We start from the raw sequence: 21,228 nt of genomic DNA, 5'->3' as shown, positions 1-21,228 counted from the left end.
AAGCAACTCACTGGACTCCTATGAGACATCACCTGGTTTAAATGATATTTCTAGGGACAATATCTCTTTCATCGTCACTCTATGCATATGTTTACCCTCACTGTATCCACATCCTACCATACTTTTGTCTGTACATTATGCCTTGAATCTATTCCTCTGTGCCCAGGAATCCGCTCCTTTTACTCTCTGTTCTGAACGTACTAGACTACCAGTTATTTTAGCCTTTAGCCATACACGTATCCTACTCCTCCTCTGTTCCTCTGGTGATGTGGAAGTTAATCCAGGCCCTGCAGTGCCTAGCTCCACTCCCATTACCCAGGTGCTATCATTTGTTGACTTCTGTAACCGTAAAAGCCTTGGTTTCATGCATGTTAACATGAGAAGCCTCCTCCCTAAGTTTGTTTTATTCACTGCCCTAGCACACTCTGTCAACCCGGATGTCCTAGCCGTGTCTGAATCCTGGCTCAAGAAGACCACCAAAAACTCTGAAATTTCCTTCCCTAACTATAACATTTTCAGACAAGATGTAGGACCCCTACAAATCAGCCGGGCTAGACAATCTGGACCTTCTCTTTTTTTAAATTATCTGCCGAAATTGTTACAACCCCTATTACTAGCTTGTTCAACCTCTCTTTCGTATCATCTGAGATTCCCAAAGATTGGACCGCTACCGCGGTCATCCCCCTATTCAAAGGGGGAGACACTCTAGACCCAAACTGCTTCAGACCTATATCTATCCTACCCTGCCTTTCGATATCATAAACGCCATCGATAAGAGAGATTACTGTGCAGCCATATTCATCGACCTGGCCAAGGTTTTCGACTCTGTCAATCACCACATTCTTATTGGCAGACTCAACAGCCTTGGTTTCTCAAATGATTGCCTCGCCTGGTTCACCAACTACTTCTCTGATAGAGTTCAGTGTGTCAAATCGGAGGCCCTGTTGTCCGGACCTCTTGCAGTCTCTATGGGGGTGCCACAGGGTTCAATTCTCGGGCCGACTCTTCTCTATATACATCAATGATGTCGCTCTTGCTGCTGGTGATTCTCTGATCCACCTCTACACAGACAACACTATTCTGGATACATCTGGCCCTTCTTTGGACACTGTGTTAACTAACCTCCAGACGAGCTTCAATGTCATACAACTCTCCTTCCGTGGCCTCCAACTGCTCTTAAATGCAAGTAAAACTAAATGCATGCTCTTCAACCGATCACTGCCCGCACCTGCCCGCCCATCCAGCATCACTACTCTGGACAGTACTGACTTAGAATATGTGGACAACTACAAATACCTAGGTGTCTGGTTAAACTGTAAATTCTCCTTTCAGACTCACATTAAGCATCTCAAATCCAAAATTAAATCTAGAATCGGCTTTCTATTTCGCAACAAAGCATCCTTTGTTCATGCTGCCAAACATACCCTCGTAAAACTGACCATCCTACCGATCCTCGACTTTGGCGATGTCATTTATAAAATAGCCTCCAACACTCTACTCAACAAATTGGATGCAGTCTATCACAGTGCCATCCGTTTTGTCACCAAAGCCCCATATATCTGTCACGCCTTGGTCATTATATTTTGTGTTTTTGGTATATGTTTGGGTAAGCCAGGGTGTGACATGGGTTTATATGTTGTGTTTCGTATTGGGGTTTGTAGTAATTGGGATTGTGTATGATTAGGGGTGTGTCTAGTTAGGATTGGCTGCCTGGGGCGATTCTCAATCAGAGTCAGGTGCTTGTCGTTGTCTCTGATTGAGAACCGTATTTAGACAGCCTGACTTTCGCGTTGTATTTTGTGGGTGTTTGTCCCTGTCTCTGTGTTGTAGTTCACCAGATAGGTTGTAATAGGTTTCACGTTGCGTTTGTTGTTTTTCTTATATCAGTTATTTCAAGTACCGCGATTATCTTCATTAAAGTCATGAATAACCTACACGCTGCATTTCGGTCTGACTCTCTTCATTCAACAGACGAACGACGTTACAATTTCACCCAACACTGCGACGTGTACGCTCTCGTTAGCTGGCCCTCGCTTCATACTCGTCGCCAAACCCACTGGCTCCAGGTCATCTACAAGTCTCTACTAGGTAAAGCCCCGCCTTATCTCAGCTCACTGGTAGCCATAGCAACACCCACCCATAGCACACACTTCAGCAGATATATCTCACTGGTCACCCCCAAAGCCAATTCCTCCTTTCCTGACAGTTCTCTGCTGCCAATGACTGAAACGAACTACAAAAATCACTGAAGCTGGAGACCTCACTAGCTTTAAGCACCAGCTGTCAGAGCAGCTCACAGATCACTGCACCTGTACATAGCCCATCTGTAAACAGCCCATCCAACTACCTCATCCTCATACTGTATTTAGTTATTTATCTTGCTCCTTTGCACCCCAGTATCTCTATTTGCACATTCATCTTCTGCACATCTATCCCTCCAGTGTCTAATTGCTATATTGTAATTACTTCACCACCATGGCCTATTTATTGCCTTACCTCCTTATCTTAACTCATTTGCACTCACTGTATATACATTTTTATTTTTTCTACTGTATTATTTACTGTATGTTTGTTTATTCCATGTGTAACTCTGTGTTGTTCTATGCGTCGAACTGCTGTGCTTTATCTTGGCCAGGTTGGAGTATTTGTTTAACACTTTTTTTGGTTACTACAGGATTCCATATGTGTTATTTCATAGTTTTCATGTTTTCACTATTATTCTACTATGGAGAAAAAAGTAAAAAATAAAGAAGAAACCTGGAATGAGTAGGTGTATCCAAGCTTTTAGCCAACATCACAGTTAACACAATCACTTGAAACTGAAGCTGGAAAAACTGCAAACTAGCTACACTTAGTTTCTTTAAAACTTTTTTCAATTTACATTTCTTTGTATATATCCTGTCTGTCTCATCCCGACTCCCGACCCCTACACATTCATTACTATGGGACAGCTGGAGATCAAATTAGAATACAGAAACAATGTTGCAAATGTCGGAGAGACAGACAGCAATATTTATATAAATCTCCGCTGTTGAAAACTAACTGTTAGTCTAAAAGAAATGTGAGATGTCTAGATGCTTTTTATAGTGGAGATCAAGTTCATAACTCGCCAGGCTGGGCTGATGAGACAGTGAATTGCGCAGTCAGATGGAACAGAGTAATAAGCATTTTAACGGCATAGATTTTGCCGGAGGTAACTTGTGGAAAAGACACCGGTTGGAATGCGTTTTTAACCAATCAGCATTCAGGATTAGATCCAAACATTGTATAAATTATTATTATCACTGCGTTGTTGGGAAAGAGCTCTCAAGGTAAGAATGTCACTATACTGTTTTACACCTTTTGTATCCTGTGCACATGGCGAATAAAATTTGAAACTTTAAACTGGCAAAAAAACACAGCTGTGTTGTCTTCAAGTAGACATATCAATACCTCACTTCACTGAGATGAGCTTCAAAACTTCTCGACAAACATCCCTACACCCCACTGCTGTTAACTTGCATAACACGCTTGTAGTCGGGACATTTCGGCCTAATTGCTGAAAGCCATGGGGCTTTTGTTCGAGGAGGAGGAGGAAGGTGGAGGAGGGGGCAGAAAAGCAAAAGGGAGGCCTCCTGACTAACAGCAGAGTGGGCTGAGCTGAGCAGGGCCCGGGAGGAGCAGAGCAGTCAGAGCTGGGAGGAGCGGCCAGGGACATGACATGCTGCAGGACAAGATGCTATCTGCTCTCTTAGCAACCCCATCTCACATGCTAGGCTATATACAGTACATCCTCCACTATATCTCCCCCCATCTAACTGGAGCACACAAAGAAACACTGAAACCCGGGCAGTGTCTGAAAACGTTACTAGCTGTCAAATCATTATTGCTTTCTCCATCCTTGTAACCTCAATTCCTCTCAAAGCCCATTGAAAGAGAGGTCCTTGATGCTTATGAGAGAGGAAGCGAGGATTTGACAGCTACATGCACTAGTAATGTAGTAATGTTAGACACAGCAGCCCCAGTCTTCTATCCTTTCTCTCTCTCCACAGTCAAGCGTCCTCTCTCTTTCTCTCTCTTTCTCTCTCTATCCCTGCCAGGAGCTGTCAACTCTCTTTTCCTGTTGTCTGTCTGCTGCCCAATTACAGAGGGTGGCCGGGCACTGTTATCGGCTTGCTACTCCAGGCCTCCCTCTCTTTAGCAGGGTATTAGCCGCACAGTCAGCCAGGCTTAGCTTAGCCTAGCGGCCAGTAATCCTAGACCCCCAGTGAGTCAGTTAAAAACAGGGGCAACACTTTTTCAAGCAGCCTCGTGCAGGGCCAGTTGAGATCAGTCGCCGGACAGAATCACCACGAACAGAACATATACATACTTCTTTGTCGCACAGCATCTTCATCATCCGCATTGCCATCGTTATCATAACCAATTGTCATCGATAGTGTTTTCTACAGTGTGGCTAGCTTATCTAGAGTGATTCATTTTCAAATGTGTGAGAGACTTTTAGAGATAAATGTTAGTGCTATATGGGATTATCTGTGTGCCTGTGTCCGTGAGTGTGTTTTCTCGATCTTTCATTCTTCTCAAAAACAGCAGGCATCACATGCATTGTGACTGAAACTTCCTTCCATAGCGGTAGATATTCTAGGAACTGCCAGGCCTCTGAGCTAAACCCTCTCTGACTTTAAGGTTCAACTTTCTCTGCTCTAACATGGCAACAAACTGATAATGATCACATACACACAGACAATGAAAAGACTGTTTTGTTTTAGAAAAGAGTGAAAGATACATGACCTCCGACTCTACCCATGTGGTTCAAAGAGACTCTTCAAAGCTACAATAGCACCTCTTATGTGTGTTTGGGTCTAGTCTGCAAGAGCTAGAAGCCTACCAGGCATGGTTCTGAGAACACAACACACAGCATGACGTTATGAGTCTTCTTGGTGTCCACAAGTCAGACAGCCACAGAGAAAACCTCTCTCTCTCTCTCTCTAATGTAGGCCTAGTGCATTCGTTCCATAATCAACAAGATGGTGTCTACTCTGATTCTCTAGAATACATCACATATTTAATGCTTGCTATTGGATGATTAGTAATACTCTCCACTAACAATGGAGGATAAACACATACTATCAACATGGTAATAATCCTCAGAGGCTAGGTAATGCTGAGTAAAGTACCATGGTAATTGATTAAGAGAATGACCTGGACATAGCTTTGGAGCATGGCATTGACTGCATGTGTTGCCACTCTCCCTGATCAGGGCATTGGTGACCGGTACCTGACGTTGTCGTGCTTCTGGATGTAGATCTTGTGAAACATCATGTCTTCCTGCTTAGCGTTAATATCAGCTTTCATCTCCATGGCAACATGACGGGGAAGCACGGAGAGCAGGAGACGCTCCTGCAGAGATAGAGGAATGAGAGAGAGAGGGCAAGAGATGGGGGGAAGGTAGAAAGTAGAGAGAGAGAAGGATGATGAGAGAGAGGAGGGGGGAGAGAGTGAGGGAAGACACCCATGGAGAAAGAGAGAAGGAGAGAAAATCCCAGAGAGAGAGAGAGAGAGAGGCAGGGGAGAGAGTAGAGAGAAAATGGACAAACCAGAGATTTAGTTGATAGGAGTCATTACACGAGACAGACAGTGAGACAGAGAAATGGAGAGGTCTTGATTTTGGTCATTCCACCTGGGTAAGAACTGGGTAGTTTAGGACTAGAACAGACGGCTGCTTGCATCTATCTTTCCATCCCTCTATTGCGATGACGCCCACGGCACAGTATCCCTGCCTGCTGAGAGATGTAATCACTGGTTGACAAGTGTGGGCCAGCCCTTGATGCCATCTCCTTGGTTGCGTCCAAAATTGAACCCTATTTCCTATATAGTGCACACATTTTTACCAGGGCTCTAGTCCACATTAGTTCACTATATAGGGAACAGGGTGTAATTTGGGACGAAGCTCCTATTCTGTTTACACCACAGCAGCAGGTGTAGGTGGATGGGTGTTACCGAGGGGCTAGGATAGGCCAACAACAACACACAAACCCACTTCTTTAACTTCTTGTCAATTCTAGTGAATTATCTGTTAGCTAAGAGTTTCTCTATCTCTTTTTAACTATCTCTGTATATCTCTCTGTATCTCTCTCTCTTTATTTAGTGAAATATATATTTTTTTCTTCTCAAAACTGCATTGTTGGTTAATGGCTTGTAAGTAAGCATTTGATGGTAAGGTCTATACCCGGATTCAAGTTCCTCGGCGTACACATCACTGACGATCTGAAAGGGTCCACCCACACAGACAGTGTGGTGAAAAAGGCGCAACAGCGCATCTTCAACCTCAGGAGGCTGAAGATATTTGGCTTGGCCCCTAAAACCCTCACAAACTTTTACAGATGCATAACCACCTGGTATGGCAACTGCACCGCCCTCTCCAGAAGGTGGTGCGGTCTTCTCAACGCATCACCAGGGGAAAACTGTTATGCAGGTGAATGAGGACCCAAAAGCGACTTGGCGAAAACAGAGTTTTTAATCCAGTAAAGTTACTTTACAAACAAAAGGCATAATACTACTCGTAATGACGAGAACAGACTGGAGACTTGATCAAGAACTGCAGGTTGCCTCGGGAAGGCACTTGAACGTAGCAGACTCAGACACCTGCTCACCACGCAGCATCTGAGGGAAACACGACACGACAGGGCAATACATAGACACAGCACGGTGAACAATAGACAAGGATCTGACAGGACAGGAACGGAAAACAAGGGAAGAAATAGGGACTCTAATCAGGGGAAAAGATAAGGAACAGGTGTGGGAAGACTAAATGATGATTAGGGGAATAGGAACAGCTGGGAGCAGGAACGGAACGATAGAGAGAGGAGAGAGAGGGAGGGGGAGAGAGAGGGATAGAAAAAGGGAACGAACCTAATAAGACCAGCAGGGGGAAACGAACAGAAGGGAAAGCATAATGACAAGACAATCTAAGACAAAACATGACAGTACCCCCCACTCACCGAGCGCCTCCTGGCGCACTCGAGGAGGAATCCTGGCGGCAACGGAGGAAATCATCAATAAGTGAACGGTCCAGCACGTCCCGAGACGGAACCCAACTCCTCTCCTCAGGACCGTAACCCTCCCAATCCACTAAGTATTGGTGACCCCGTCCCCGAGAACGCATGTCCATGATCTTACGTACCTTGTAAATAGGTGCGCTCTCGACAAGGACGGGAGGGGGGGAGGGAAGACGAACGGGGTGCGAAGAAAGGGCTTGACACAGGAGACATGGAAGACAGGATGGACGCGACGAAGATGTCGCGGGAAGAAGCAGTCGCACAGCGACAGGATTGACGACCTGGGAGACACGGAACGGACCAATGAACCGCGGAGTCAACTTACGAGAAGCTGTCGTAAGAGGAAGGTTGCGAGTGGAAAGCCACACTCTCTGGCCGCAACAATACCTTGGACTCTTAATCCTGCGTTTATTGGCGGCTCTCACAGTCTGTGCCCTGTAACGGCAAAGTGCAGACCTCACCCTCCTCCAGGTGCGCTCACAACGTTGGACAAACGCTTGAGCGGAGGGAACGCTGGACTCGGCAAGCTGGGATGAGAACAGAGGAGGCTGGTAACCCAGACTACTCTGAAACGGAGATAACCCGGTAGCAGACGAAGGAAGCGAGTTGTGAGCGTATTCTGCCCAGGGGAGCTGTTCTGCCCAAGACGCAGGGTTTCTGAAAGAAAGGCTGCGTAGTATGCGACCAATCGTCTGATTGGCCCTCTCTGCTTGACCGTTAGACTGGGGATGAAACCCGGAAGAGAGACTGACGGACGCACCAATCAAACGACAGAACTCCCTCCAAAACTGTGACGTGAATTGCGGGCCTCTGTCTGAAACGGCGTCTAACGGGAGGCCATGAATTCTGAACACATTCTCGATGATGATTTGTGCCGTCTCCTTAGCGGAAGGAAGTTTAGCGAGGGGAATGAAATGTGCCGCCTTAGAGAACCTATCGACAACCATAAGAATCACAGTCTTCCCCGCAGACAAAGGCAGACCGGTAATGAAGTCTAGGGCGATGTGAGACCATGGTCGAGAAGGAATGGGGAGCGGTCTGAGACGACCGGCAGGAGGAGAGTTACCCGACTTAGTCTGCGCGCAGTCCGAACAAGCAGCCACGAAACGGCGCATGTCACGCTCCTGAGTCGGCCACCAAAAGCGCTGGCGAATAGACGCAAGAGTGCCTCGAACACCGGGATGACCAGCTAACTTGGCAGAGTGAGCCCACTGAAGAACAGCCAGACGAGTGGAAACAGGAACGAAAAGGAGGTTACTAGGACAAGCGCGCGGCGACGCAGTGTGCGTGAGTGCTTGCTTAACCTGTCTTTCAATTCCCCAGACTGTCAACCCGACAACACGCCCATAAGGAAGAATCCCTCGGGATCAGTAGAAGCCACAGAAGAACTAAACAGACGGGATAAGGCATCAGGCTTGGTGTTTTTGCTACCCGGACGGTAAGAAATCACAAACTCGAAACGAGCGAAAAACAACGCCCAACGAGCTTGACGGGCATTAAGTCGTTTGGCAGAATGGATGTACTCAAGGTTCTTATGGTCTGTCCAAACGACAAAAGGAACGGTCGCCCCCTCCAACCACTGTCGCCATTCGCCTAGGGCTAAGCGGATGGCGAGCAGTTCACGGTTACCCACATCATAGTTGCGCTCAGATGGCGACAGGCGATGAGAAAAATAAGCGCAAGGATGAACCTTATCGTCAGACTGGAAGCGCTGGGATAGAATGGCTCCCACGCCTACCTCTGAAGCGTCAACCTCGACAATGAATTGTCTAGTGACGTCAGGAGTAACGAGGATAGGAGCGGACGTAAAACGTTCTTTTAGAAGATCAAAAGCTCCCTGGGCGGAACCGGACCACTTAAAACACGTCTTGACAGAAGTAAGAGCTGTGAGAGGGGCAGCAACTTGACCGAAATTACGAATGAAACGCAGATAGAAATTAGCGAAACCTAAAAAGCGCTGCAACTCGACACGTGACCTTGGAACGGGCCAATCACTGACAGCTTGGACCTTAGCGGAATCCATCTGAATGCCTTCAGCGGAAATAACGGAACCGAGAAAAGTAACGGAGGAGACATGAAAAGAGCACTTCTCAGCCTTTACGTAGAGACAATTCTCTAAAAGGCGCTGTAGAACACGTCGAACGTGCTGAACATGAATCTCGAGTGACGGTGAAAAAATCAGGATATCGTCAAGATAGACAAAAACAAAGATGTTCAGCATGTCTCTCAGAACATCATTAACTAATGCCTGAAAAACAGCTGGCGCATTGGCGAGACCAAACGGCAGAACCCGGTACTCAAAATGCCCTAACGGAGTGTTAAACGCCGTTTTCCACTCGTCCCCCTCTCTGATGCGCACGAGATGGTAAGCGTTACGAAGGTCCAACTTAGTAAAGCACCTGGCTCCCTGCAGAATCTCGAAGGCTGATGACATAAGGGGAAGCGGATAACGATTCTTAACCGTTATGTCATTCAGCCCTCGATAATCCACGCAGGGGCGCAGAGTACCGTCCTTCTTCTTAACAAAAAAGAACCCCGCCCCGGCCGGAGAGGAAGAAGGCACTATGGTACCGGCGTCAAGAGACACAGATAAATAATCCTCGAGAGCCTTACGTTCGGGAGCCGACAGAGAGTATAGTCTACCCCGAGGAGGAGTGGACCCCGGAAGGAGATCAATACTACAATCATACGACCGGTGAGGAGGAAGGGAGTTGGCTCGGGACCGACTGAAGACCGTGCGCAGATCATGATATTCCTCCGGCACTCCTGTCAAATCGCCAGGTTCCTCCTGAGAAGTAGGGACAGAAGAAATGGGAGGGATGGCAGACATTAAACATTTCACATGACAAGAAACGTTCCAGGATAGGATAGAATTACTAGACCAATTAATAGAAGGATTATGACATACTAGCCAGGGATGACCCAAAACAACAGGTGTAAAAGGTGAACGAAAAATCAAAAAGAAATAGTCTCACTGTGGTTACCAGATACTGTGAGAGTTAAAGGTAGTGTCTCAAATCTGATACTGGGAAGATGACTACCATCTAAGGCAAACATGGGCGTAGGCTTGTCTAACTGTCTGAAAGGAATGTCATGTTTCCGAGCCCATGCTTCGTCCATGAAACAACCCTCAGCCCCAGAGTCAATCAAGGCACTGCATGTAGCACCCGAACCGGTCCAGCGTAGATGGACCGACATAGTAGTACAGGATCTAGATGAAGAGACCTGAGTAGTAGCGCTCACCAGTAGCCCTCCGCTTACTGATGAGCTCTGGCCTTTTACTGGACATGAATTGACAAAATGTCCATCAAATCCGCAATAGAGGCACAGGCGGTTGGTGATCCTCCGTTCCCTCTCCTTGGTCGAGATGCGAATACCTCCCAGCTGCATGGGCTCAGTCTCTGAGCCAGAGGAGGGAGATGGTTGCGATGCGGAGCAGGGAAACACCGTTGACGCGAGCTCTCTTCCACGAGCTTGGTGACGAAGATCTACCCGTCGTTCTATGCGGATGGCGAGAGCAATCAAAGAGTCCACACTGGAAGGAACCTCCCGAGAGAGAATCTCATCTTTGACCACTGCGTGGAGTCCCTCCAGAAAACGAGCGAGCAGCGCCGGCTCGTTCCAGTCACTAGAGGCAGCAAGAGTGCGAAACTCTATAGAGTAATCCGTTATGGATCGATCACCTTGGCATAGGGAAGCCAGGGCCCTAGAAGCCTCCCTACCAAAAACTGAACGGTCAAAAACCCGAATCATCTCCTCTTTAAAGTTCTGGGAATTGTTAGAACAATCAGCCCTTGCCTCCCAGATAGCTGTGCCCCACTCTCGAGCCCGGCCAGTAAGGAGTGAAATGACGTAAGCAACCCGAGCTCTCTCGCTAGAGTATGTGTTGGGTTGGAGAGAGAACACAATATCACACTGGGTGAGAAAGGAGCGGCACTCCGTGGGCTGCCCGGAGTAGCAAGGTGGGTTATTAACCCTAGGTTCCGGAGGCTCGGCAGGCCAGGAAGTAACAGGTGGCACGAGACGAAGACTCTGGAACTGTCCAGAGAGGTCGGAAACCTGAGCGGCCAGGTTCTCCACGGCATGGCGAGCAGCAGACAATTCCTGCTCGTGTCTGCCGAGCATGGCTCCTTGGATCTCGACGGCAGTGTTACGAGCATCTGTAGTCGCTGGGTCCATTCCTTGGTCGGATCCTTCTGTTATGCAGGTGAATGAGGACCCAAAAGCGACTTGGCGAAAACAGAGTTTTTAATCCAGTAAAGTTACTTTACAAACAAAAGGCATAATACTACTCGTAATGACGAGAACAGACTGGAGACTTGATCAAGAACTGCAGGTTGCCTCGGGAAGGCACTTGAACGTAGCAGACTCAGACACCTGCTCACCACGCAGCATCTGAGGGAAACACGACACGACAGGGCAATACATAGACACAGCACGGTGAACAATAGACAAGGATCCGACAGGACAGGAACGGAAAACAAGGGAAGAAATAGGGACTCTAATCAGGGGAAAAGATAAGGAACAGGTGTGGGAAGACTAAATGATGATTAGGGGAATAGGAACAGCTGGGAGCAGGAACGGAACGATAGAGAGAGGAGAGAGAGGGAGGGGGAGAGAGAGGGATAGAAAAAGGGAACGAACCTAATAAGACCAGCAGGGGGAAACGAACAGAAGGGAAAGCATAATGACAAGACAATCTATGACAAAACATGACAGAAAACTATCTGCTCTCCAGGATACCTACAGCACCCGATGTCACAGGAAGGCCAAAAAGATCATCAAACACCCAAGCCATGGCCTATTCACCCCACTATGGGGCGGCAGCGTAGCCTAGTGGTTAGAGCGTTGGACTAGTAACCGGAAGGTTGTGAAACCCCCGAGCTGACAAGGTACAAATCTGTCGTTCTGCCCCTGAACAGGCAGTTAACCCACTGTTCCCAGGCCATCATTGAAAATAAGAATATGTTCTTAACTGACTTGCCTGGTTAAATAAAGGTAAAATTAAATTAAAAACTATCATCCATAAGGCGAGGTCAGTACAGGTGCATCAGTAGAAATACTAATCAACACCGTCTTCTGCATTTGGCCACAGGTTCTCATTCACATCACATCTTATGTCATCTTGGACAATACACCTAGGAAAGAATCTTTAGGCATGCCTGGTCCATCCCTGGCAAGCTTCTGCAGATATGTCCAGGCATCCAGCATTCATTGCGACATTTGATCATGTGGATGGTGGTCATAAACCTTCCACCTCCATGAGGTTAAATAATTCCTCTATGGGGTTGAGAAATAGAGAGTAAGGTGGGAGGAAAAGTGATACCATCCTGGGATGGGTTGCAAACCACTCTGACTGCATGGGAGTGGTGAAATGCCACGTTGTCCCATACAATCACAAATGTTGGCCGATTTCACCTCACTGCAACCCTTTCCTCACCTGGCACAACCCTTCCATAGAGGTCATCCAGGAATAAAATGAGACACTCAGTGTTGTATGGCCCAATTAGCAGTTTGTGTAACAGCAATCCATCAGAGGATATTACTGAATACATTGTGATGCTGTCCCCTCTGTTCCGGGACATACACTGTGGCTCTTTTCCCAATCACATTCCTACTTCGACGTCGTGTTTTGGCCAAGTTGAAACCAGCCTCATCCACAAAGATGAATATGTGAGGTGTTTGCCTGGCTTCAATCTCCATGACTCTCTAAATTAAATCCACAAGGAAACATAAGAGTTAGGCTATTACGTGGCTATTCTGCCCTGTTTGGTTTTCTTCAAAACCAGTTCTGTATTTTATAGTCATCTTACCTGGACATATTGGTTCCTGAGTTGCTTGACTCGTTCAGGCTTCCTCTCAAAGGGGACAGTGTACAACTGTTTCATTCTGACTTGATGTTGTTTCAGGACTCTAGAAATAGTTGTTATGCTTACATTGTGAATATTTCCAAAAGTAATGTTGTCTGCCAACACTCTGTCCCAAATCTCTGTGAGTTTTATGCCATTGTTTCTGATGACCATATCAACTATTGCAGTTTCCTGCACAGCAGTGAAAATCCTACCTCTCCCGCACCATCATTCATACTCCTCTCCCTTTCCCAGCCTCTCTTCTTCCTCTGTCAGCCACTTCTCTATCTCTGGCTGGGTCCATGTTTACATTACAGTACAGCATTATTCCTAAGATGTCCCCTTTTATATAGATGGTAATGAAATTGAAAGACCAACACCTGGGTAGGTGTTCAGCTGCAATGGGAATCAGCTGTGGTTGGTCTAATTGTTTTGACAGTATTTGATTTTTTATATTTGGAAAATATTTATATACAGTATTACTGTAGAAATATAGCAAACTGCTGTCTTATTCAATTTTGTGTTGTGTTTGGTTTTGAACTTAAGTATAACAGTTTTAAAAAGAGTATGTTAACACGTGCAAATTGGCCTGTAGGTACATAGAGTTTTGGTGGTGGTTGTGTCTGAGTGAGAAAATAATTCATGACATTTGAAAGATGTAGTCATTGAATGCATTTTGTGCCAAAGCAATGAAAAATGATCCACAGTTTAGCCCACATAGACTGCTGTTGTGCTCACTGTGTGAAAACTTTCGAAGAAGTAACCTAAGTATTTACAAATGCGTCCTAGTGATTGTAAAAACAAACTGCAATCTTAGACTTCCTAAACTCAGCAAAAAAAGAAACGTCCTCTCCTTATCCAAGTCTGAAGGTTGGCTGTGAATGCTTGAATGGTTTCCGGAGAACATGCAATGCTGTTTAAAGGAGTACTCAATAGACAGTCCGTTAAGAGACAGGCTGCCAATGAACTGATCCAAGTTTGACCTCACAACTACTATTAAACAAAAAAAGAAACGTCCTCTCACTGTCAACTGCATTTATTTTCAGCAAACTTGACATGTGTAAATATTTGTTTGAACATAACAAGATTCAACAACTGAGACATAAACTGAAAAGGTTTCACAGACATGTGACGAACAGAAATGGAATAATATGTCCCTATCACGCCCTATCAGGGTGTGACTAGGGTGGGAAATCTATGTTTGCCGAGTATGGTTCCCAATCAGAGGCAGCTGTCTATCGTTGTCTCTGATTGGGGATCATACTTAGGCAGCCCTTTTTCCCACCTTCAGTTGTGGGATCTTGTCTTTTTGTGTTGCATGTGTTTGCACTCCTAAAAAATTTAAAGAAAATGTACGCCTACCATGCTGCACCTTGGTCTTCATTTAACGTCGGACGTTACAGAATATCCCACCACCAATGGACCAAGCAGCGTGGTCAGGAGGACTGGACCTGGGAGGAAATCCTGGAGGGAGCAGAACCCTGGACAAGGGCCAAGGAGTATCGCCGTCCGAAGGAGCAGATGGAGGCAGCGAAAGCGGAACGGCGAGGATTTGAGGAGTTAGCTCAACGAAGCAAGCACGAGAGGCAGCCCGCAAACATTTTTTGGGGCGGCACACGGTGAGATTGTCAGAGTCAGGGTTCAGACCTGAGCCAACTCCTCGTGCTTACCGTGGGGAGCGAGTGACTGGTCAAGCACCGTGTTATCCTGTTCTGCGCACCATGCCTTCAGTGTGCATCCACAGTCCGGTGCGCTCTGTGCAAGCAGTTGCCGTGCTAGAGTGGGCATTCAGCCAGGATGGATTGTGCCGGCACAGCGCACCTGGCCTCCAGAGCATCTCTTCGGCCCAGGATATCCTGTGCCAGCTCTCGCACATGCCATGCTACAGGGGGGATTCAGCCAGGACGCATTGTGCCAGCGGAGTCTCCAGTGACGGTCCTCAGTCCAGAGCCTCCAGCTACGGTCCACAATCCAGAGCCTCCAGTGACGGTCCGCAGTCCAGAGCCTCCAGCGACAATCCGCAGTCCAGAGCCTCCAGCGACGATCCGCAGTCCAGAGCCTCCAGCCACGATCCGCAGTCCAGAGCCTCCAGCGACGATCCCTAGTCCGGAGTTTTCAGCGACAAGCCGCAGTCCAGAGTCTTCAGTGATGAGCTGCAGTCCGTAGCCTCCAGTGGGGGTTCCCAGACCGGAGCCTCCGGCGACGATCTGCAGTCCGGAGCCTCCAGCGGTGGTTCCCAGTTCAGAGCCTCCGGCGATGATCCACGGTCCGGTTCCTCCGGCAACGATCCACGGTCCGGTTCCACAGAAGCGGAGGGATCAGCGTAGCGAGCGGGGGCTATGTCCCGAATCGGAGCCGCCACCGAGGGTAGATGTCCACCCGGACCCTCCCCTATAGGTTCAGGTGTGCGGCGAGGGGAGTCCGCACCTTGGGGTGGGGTACACCACGACCTTAAAGATCCTTTAAATGTTCTATTTGGTAGGTCAGGGTGTGACTAGGGTGGGAAATCTATGTTTATATTTCTTTGTTGGCTAAGTATGGTTCCCAATCAGAGGCAGCTGTCTATCGTTGTCTCTGATTGGGGATCATACATAGGCAGCCCTTTTTCCCACCTTCAGTTGTGGGATCTTGTATATGTGTGTTGCATGTGTTTGCACTCTTAGCTTTACGTTCAATGAGTTGTTTATTGTTTTTGGTGGAACATTTCAAATTAAAAGAAAATGTACGCCTACCACGCTGCACCTTGGTCTTCATTTAACGGCGGACGTTACAGTCCCTGAACAAAGGGGGGTCAAAGTCAAAAGTAACAGTCGGTATCTGGTGTGGCGACCAGCTGCATTAAGTACTGCAGAGCATCTCCTCCTCATGGACTGCACCAGATTTGACAGTTCTTGCTGTGAGATGTTACCCCACTCTTCCACCAAGGCACCTGCAAGTTCCCGGACATTTCTGGGGGGAATGGCCCTAACCCTAACCCTAACCCTCCGATCCAACAGATCCCAGACGTGCTCAATGGGACTGAGATCCGGGCTCTTTGCTGGCCTTGGCAGAACACTGACATTCCTGTCTTGCAGGAAATCACACACAGGATGAGCAGTATGGCTGGTGGCATTGTCATGCTGGAAGGTCATGTCAGGATGAGCCTGCCCGAAGGGTACCACATGAGGGAGTAAGATGTCTTCCCTGTAACGCACAGCGTTGAGATTGCCTGCAATGACAACATGCTCAGTCCGATGATGCTGTGACACACCGCCCCAGACCATAACGGACCCTCCACTTCCAAATCGATCCCGCTCCAGAGTACAGGCCTTGGTGTAATGCTCATTCCTTTAACGATAAACGCGAATCCAATCACCTCTGTTGAGACAAAACCTCACTTTTTGCCAGTCCTGTCTGGTCCAGCAACGGTGGGTTTTTTCCCATAGGCGACGTTGTTGCCAGTGATGTCTGGTGAGGACTTGCCTTACAACAGGCCTACAAGCCCTCACTCCAGCCTCTCTCAGCCTATTGCAGATAGTCTGAGCACCGATGGAGGGATTGTGCGTTCCTAGTGTAACTTGGGAAGTTGTTGTTGCCATCCTGTACCTGTTCCGCAGGTGTGATGTTCGGATGTACCGATCCTGTGCAGGTGTTGTTAGACCTGGTCTACCAATGCGAGGACGATCAGCTGTCCACCCTGTCTCCCTGTAGCACTGTCTTAGGCGTCTCACAGTACGGACATTGCAATTTATTGCCCTGGCCACATCTGCAATCCTCATGCCTTCTTGCAGCATGCCTAAGGCACGTTCACGCAGATGAGCAGGGAGCCTGGGCATCTTTCTTTTGGTGTTTTTCAGAGTCAGTAGAAAGGCGTCTTTTGTGACCTACGTTTTCATAACTGTGACCTTAATTGCCTACCGTCTGTAAGCTGTAAGTGTCTTAACGACTGTTCCACGGGTGCTTGTTCATTAATGGGAAACAGTGTTTAAACCCATTACAATGAAGATCTGTGAAGTTATTTGGATAGCTTGCTATCGTCGACGGAAAAATGAATTCCCTAGTTTATCAAGACATGTTGCAGGAGAATGTAAGACTATCTGTCCGCCAATTGAAGCTCAATAGCAGTTGGGTGATGCAACAGGATAACGACAAAAAACACAGAAGTAAATCTACAACAGAATGGCTTCAACAGAAGAAAATACACCTTCTGGAGTGGGAAACAGTGTGTAAACCCTTAACAAAGAAGATCTGTGAAGTTATTTGGATTTTTACGAATTATCTTTGAAAGACAGGGTCCTGAAAAGGGGACGTTTATTTTTTGCTGAGTTTAGAAGCAGACGTCATTACATGTGATCTGAACCTATGAACCTCCTGCTCTCTATGACCTCCTGTCTCCTATTAGGTCCTTCAGAGTCATGTGACAGTGTAAGTGTCATGCGTGTGAGTGTAGTGTGTCAGAAAACACTATAGCAAAGTATCTGCTGCAAGCAAAACCAACTATACCAACCTTTATCACTTACCATAATATCAACTAATTCCTATAATTTCAAGTAATACTGTATAATTAAGTATGAATACATACATTACATGTATTTATAAAGCCATAACTATGCCTAGTCCTCCACAGTCCCATGACAGGCCTTACCTGCTGCTGGTTCTCCCTCTGTGAATGGAGGCGAGCCTGGATGCACTCCCTGGTCTCCTGGAAGGCTTGTCTCTGGGAGCCCTCGGCTGGGTAGTGGGTACACACGCCCACGATGTTAGAACAGGAGAAGATCAGGACGTTGGACACTATCTGGAGAGGGAGGGAGACAGAGGGAAAGGAGAGGGAGAGAAAAGAAGAGAGAAAAAAGAAGAGAGAGAAAAGAGAGGAAGAAATAGGAAGAGAAAGAAGAGAGTTTTAAATAAATGTAATATAGAACGCTTACAGTAGCATATTTCAATCCCCTCCACGACTAATTCCTGTGTGAGATTTGATGTACAAGCTAATATTATCCCCCGTCACCACATTTTGAGTATTCCATTCCCATAAATGGTAGTTGTGTCTACTGTCCAAATGACTTAAATCGGACAGGGACCAAAATAAGCCAAGACATAGATATGTGCACTGGCCTGCTTCAGCAGTATTCTTCCTACAGTCTTCCTACTTGTTGAGTAGAGTGAGGAGCCTTTAGTGTCCCTGGTCCCCTCTGTTCTGGCATCTCAATTCCCTCAACACTATCTGACTGTGTCTACGTCCTAAATGGTACATAGTGCACTATTTTTGACAAGACCTCTATTGAGCCATGTCAAAAGTAGTGCACTAAATAGGGAATAGGGTGCCATTTGTGACAAAGCTTGTCTGTCTGTATCAGGGGCACCAGGACACACACACCATGGTTCATAACATCCGTCTGTCTGTCTCAGCCGATCTGAACTGTACTCCTGCACACATGTCTCCAGCCAAAATATCTCACACTGCACACTGAGGACAGGAAGGCAGGCGAGCCTGTGTGTGTGTGTGTGTGTGTGTGTGTGTGTGTGTGTGTGTGTGTGTGTGTGTGTGTGTGTGTGTGTGTGTGTGTGTGTGTGTGTGTGTGTGTGTGTGTGTGTGTGTGTGTGTGTGTGTGTGTGTGTGTGTGTGTGTGTGTGTGTGTGTGTGTGTGTGTGTGTGTGTGTGTGAGAAAAATGGGTCTGTTAGAAAGGGAGAGTATTGACACTAATTTGACAGTGCCGTTAGGGTAATGTCTGGTAATGTCTCACTGACAGGGCCAATCAGTAGTGATTACAGGCCATCTGTACAAACAGAAATAGTGTTTGATTGACCATGTCTGGAGAGCCAGGTGAGTGGAGTGGCACCTTTTTTATATTATTATATTGGTTTTATTGCCACAGGCAAGCACAAGTAAGACAACAAATAGTAGGTGGCTATTTCAAACCAACATAACACCAGGCACCAGAAGGCTGTATCTGAACTACCTTCAGTCAGCAGAGATGAAAGAAGCACACTGTTGTCCTGAGACTGGCAGCCATAGGCTATAGCCATCCCTTTCACAGAAACCACACATGGACTGAATCAGAGAATCAGCAGCTGACTCCTACTCACACTGATGGCATGTCCAATGATGAAAAAACAACATGTCTTTATAGAGTCAATATTCTATTAGTGAGATCTCTCTTGAAGCTTAAGAGAAAAGGAAGGGAGGAGATAGAGGGATAGGAGGTTGTGATGAAGCTTAAAGTAGAACAAAACGACTGAAAGGAAAAGAGAGAGCGAGAGAGAGAGTAAGCACTGATGGAGAAAGAAAAAGAAAATACACAAAGAGAGAGAAATAGAGATGAGGAGATGGGAGACAAGAGAATATGAGAATCTAAATTGCTTACTCCTTGCCTCTTCTCTCCTTGCCTCCTTCTCAAAACCCATTGGATGAGAAAGCCAGAGGTCCCTCCCCTCTGACTTTCTCCTCCAATGGGTTTCGAGGAGGTGAGGAGAGAGGACATGAGGAGTATGCAATTGAGATTATCTCACAGAGACCCAGAAGAGGTTGATGTGTTTTTCTACTCTAAACAGGAAGGTGTATTAAAAGCCTTGTGGAGCTGCATTGACCCCTGACCATTATATAACTACATAATGACAGTCTACAGGTCAGGGCCTCCCAGGTGGCGCAGTGGTTAAGGGCGCTGTACTGCAGCGCCAGCTGTGCCACCAGAGACTCTGGGTTCGTGCCCGGGCTCTGTCGTAACCTGGCAGCGACGGGGAGGTCCGTGGGGCGACGCACAATTGGCCTAGCGTTGTCCAGGTTTGGCCGGTAGGGAAATCCTTGTCTCATCGCGCATCAGCGACTCCTGTGGTGGGCTGGGCGCACTGCGTGCAAACCAAGGTTGCCAAGTGCATGGTGTTTCCTCCGACACATTGGTGCGGCTGGCTTCCAGGTTGGATGGCGCTGTGTTAAGAAGCAGTGCAGCTTGGTTGGGTTGTGTATCGGAGGACGCATGACTTTCAACCTTTGTCTCTCCTGAGCCCGTATGGGAGTTGTAGCGATGAGACAAGATAGTAGCTACTAAATAATTGGAGACCATGAAAAAGGGGTAAAACATTTTTTTTTTACTTTAAAAAAAGACAGTCTGTGTGTGTTTGCGCCGCCTCATGGGTCTACCAGTCTGGCAGCTACTGTTTGTCCCGCATGAGCAGCTACTGTTTGTCCCGCATGAGACGCATATAAGTCAAGAAATCTATAATACAATTTTTTATATTTTGTTTAGCCCTTTTTCGTGGGATACAATTGGTTGTTACAGTCTTGTCCCATGGCTGCAACTCCCGTACGGACTTGGGAGAGGCATGCAGATACCTTTGGTGGAGGTTACCAGCTCTGGGCAGCAGATAGGGATGGTCATGTGGATGTTGCACAGGGAAAAAAAGGCCTTATGATAGCCATTCCCTACTACTGAGCTATCTAAGTGAGCCTAATAGAGTTGTAGTTGTATTAGTAGAAGGCCAGTAGCATCAGTAGGGCAGCTGCTAAAGCCAGTGCAGACTGAGGCCAGGCTGAGGGATTTGCATCCCCTCTCCAGCCCCACTGCACTACCATGGAAACAACAGAGCATCAGAGAAGGCTTCCAGCTGGTCAATGCAAAAATTACCAAACAACAATCCTGCTCTATTTATACTCTCTTACCTGGCCTGGTCCGACCATATTAGGAAGGACTACAAAGGATGACAAAAGTCACTTCACTTACCGGACTCTGGACTTTTTAACCTGTTCAGTGGAATCAGGCAGTGACCCCCCCCCCCCCCCGTCAAGAAATGTACCTCCCAAAATAAAATAAAAGAAAAGGCGGGAGGTTCTCGATGAGGTCTCTGACCTAGTACAGAATGCACTAAAATGTCTGTGCTTCATGATGTCACTGAACACAGCAATACCTTCTTTAAGAGAGCCTAGCTTTCTCTCTCCGTCCTCGAGGACAGACACATCAACAAACCTTGCCATCCAGTAAAAACCCCACTCCTAAGTACTTAAAGTCAACGGTCCCAGTCCTATTACTATGAGTCTACAGAGAGAGTAGTGGAGCATGTTGCAGGTGGATGTAATACTGCCTGCCTGTAATCCAAACAAGTACACAGATGAGGCCCCTGAACAGCCCACCCTTGACAACAAACCCTGTTTACCTAATGGATCTATATCTCCCCAGATGTATTATATTATTCCTCCCTGTATATGGTGTGTGTGTGTGTGTGTGTGTGTGTGTGTGTGTGTGTGTGTGTGTGTGTGTGTGTGTGTGTGTGTGTGTGTGTGTGTGTGTGTGTGTGCGTGCGTGCGTGCGTGCGTGCGTGCGTGCGTGCGTGCGTGCGTGCGTGCGTGCGTGCGTGCGTGCGTGCGTGCGTG

At 47.2% G+C, this 21,228-nt stretch overlaps 1 protein-coding gene across 3 annotated transcripts in view; it reads right to left on the bottom strand.

The window, feature by feature from the left end:
- The window catches only part of adcy5 (adenylate cyclase 5), a 156,003-nt gene that overhangs the window by 65,626 nt on the left and 69,149 nt on the right, over window positions 1-21,228 (bottom strand). For all 3 annotated transcript variants that reach the window (XM_046363223.1, XM_046363225.1, XM_046363226.1), the window contains exons 2-3: window positions 17,511-17,660; window positions 5,258-5,379 (exon numbers count right to left, since the gene is read on the bottom strand). In XM_046363223.1, the coding sequence (XP_046219179.1) occupies window positions 5,258-5,379; window positions 17,511-17,660 (272 nt within the window). The remainder of the gene's footprint in view (window positions 1-5,257; window positions 5,380-17,510; window positions 17,661-21,228) is intronic.

The sequence above is a fragment of the Oncorhynchus gorbuscha genome, linkage group LG09 (assembly GCF_021184085.1).
Source record: "Oncorhynchus gorbuscha isolate QuinsamMale2020 ecotype Even-year linkage group LG09, OgorEven_v1.0, whole genome shotgun sequence".
Taxonomy (NCBI): domain Eukaryota; kingdom Metazoa; phylum Chordata; class Actinopteri; order Salmoniformes; family Salmonidae; genus Oncorhynchus; species Oncorhynchus gorbuscha.
This window is presented reverse-complemented; position numbering and strand designations above follow the sequence as displayed.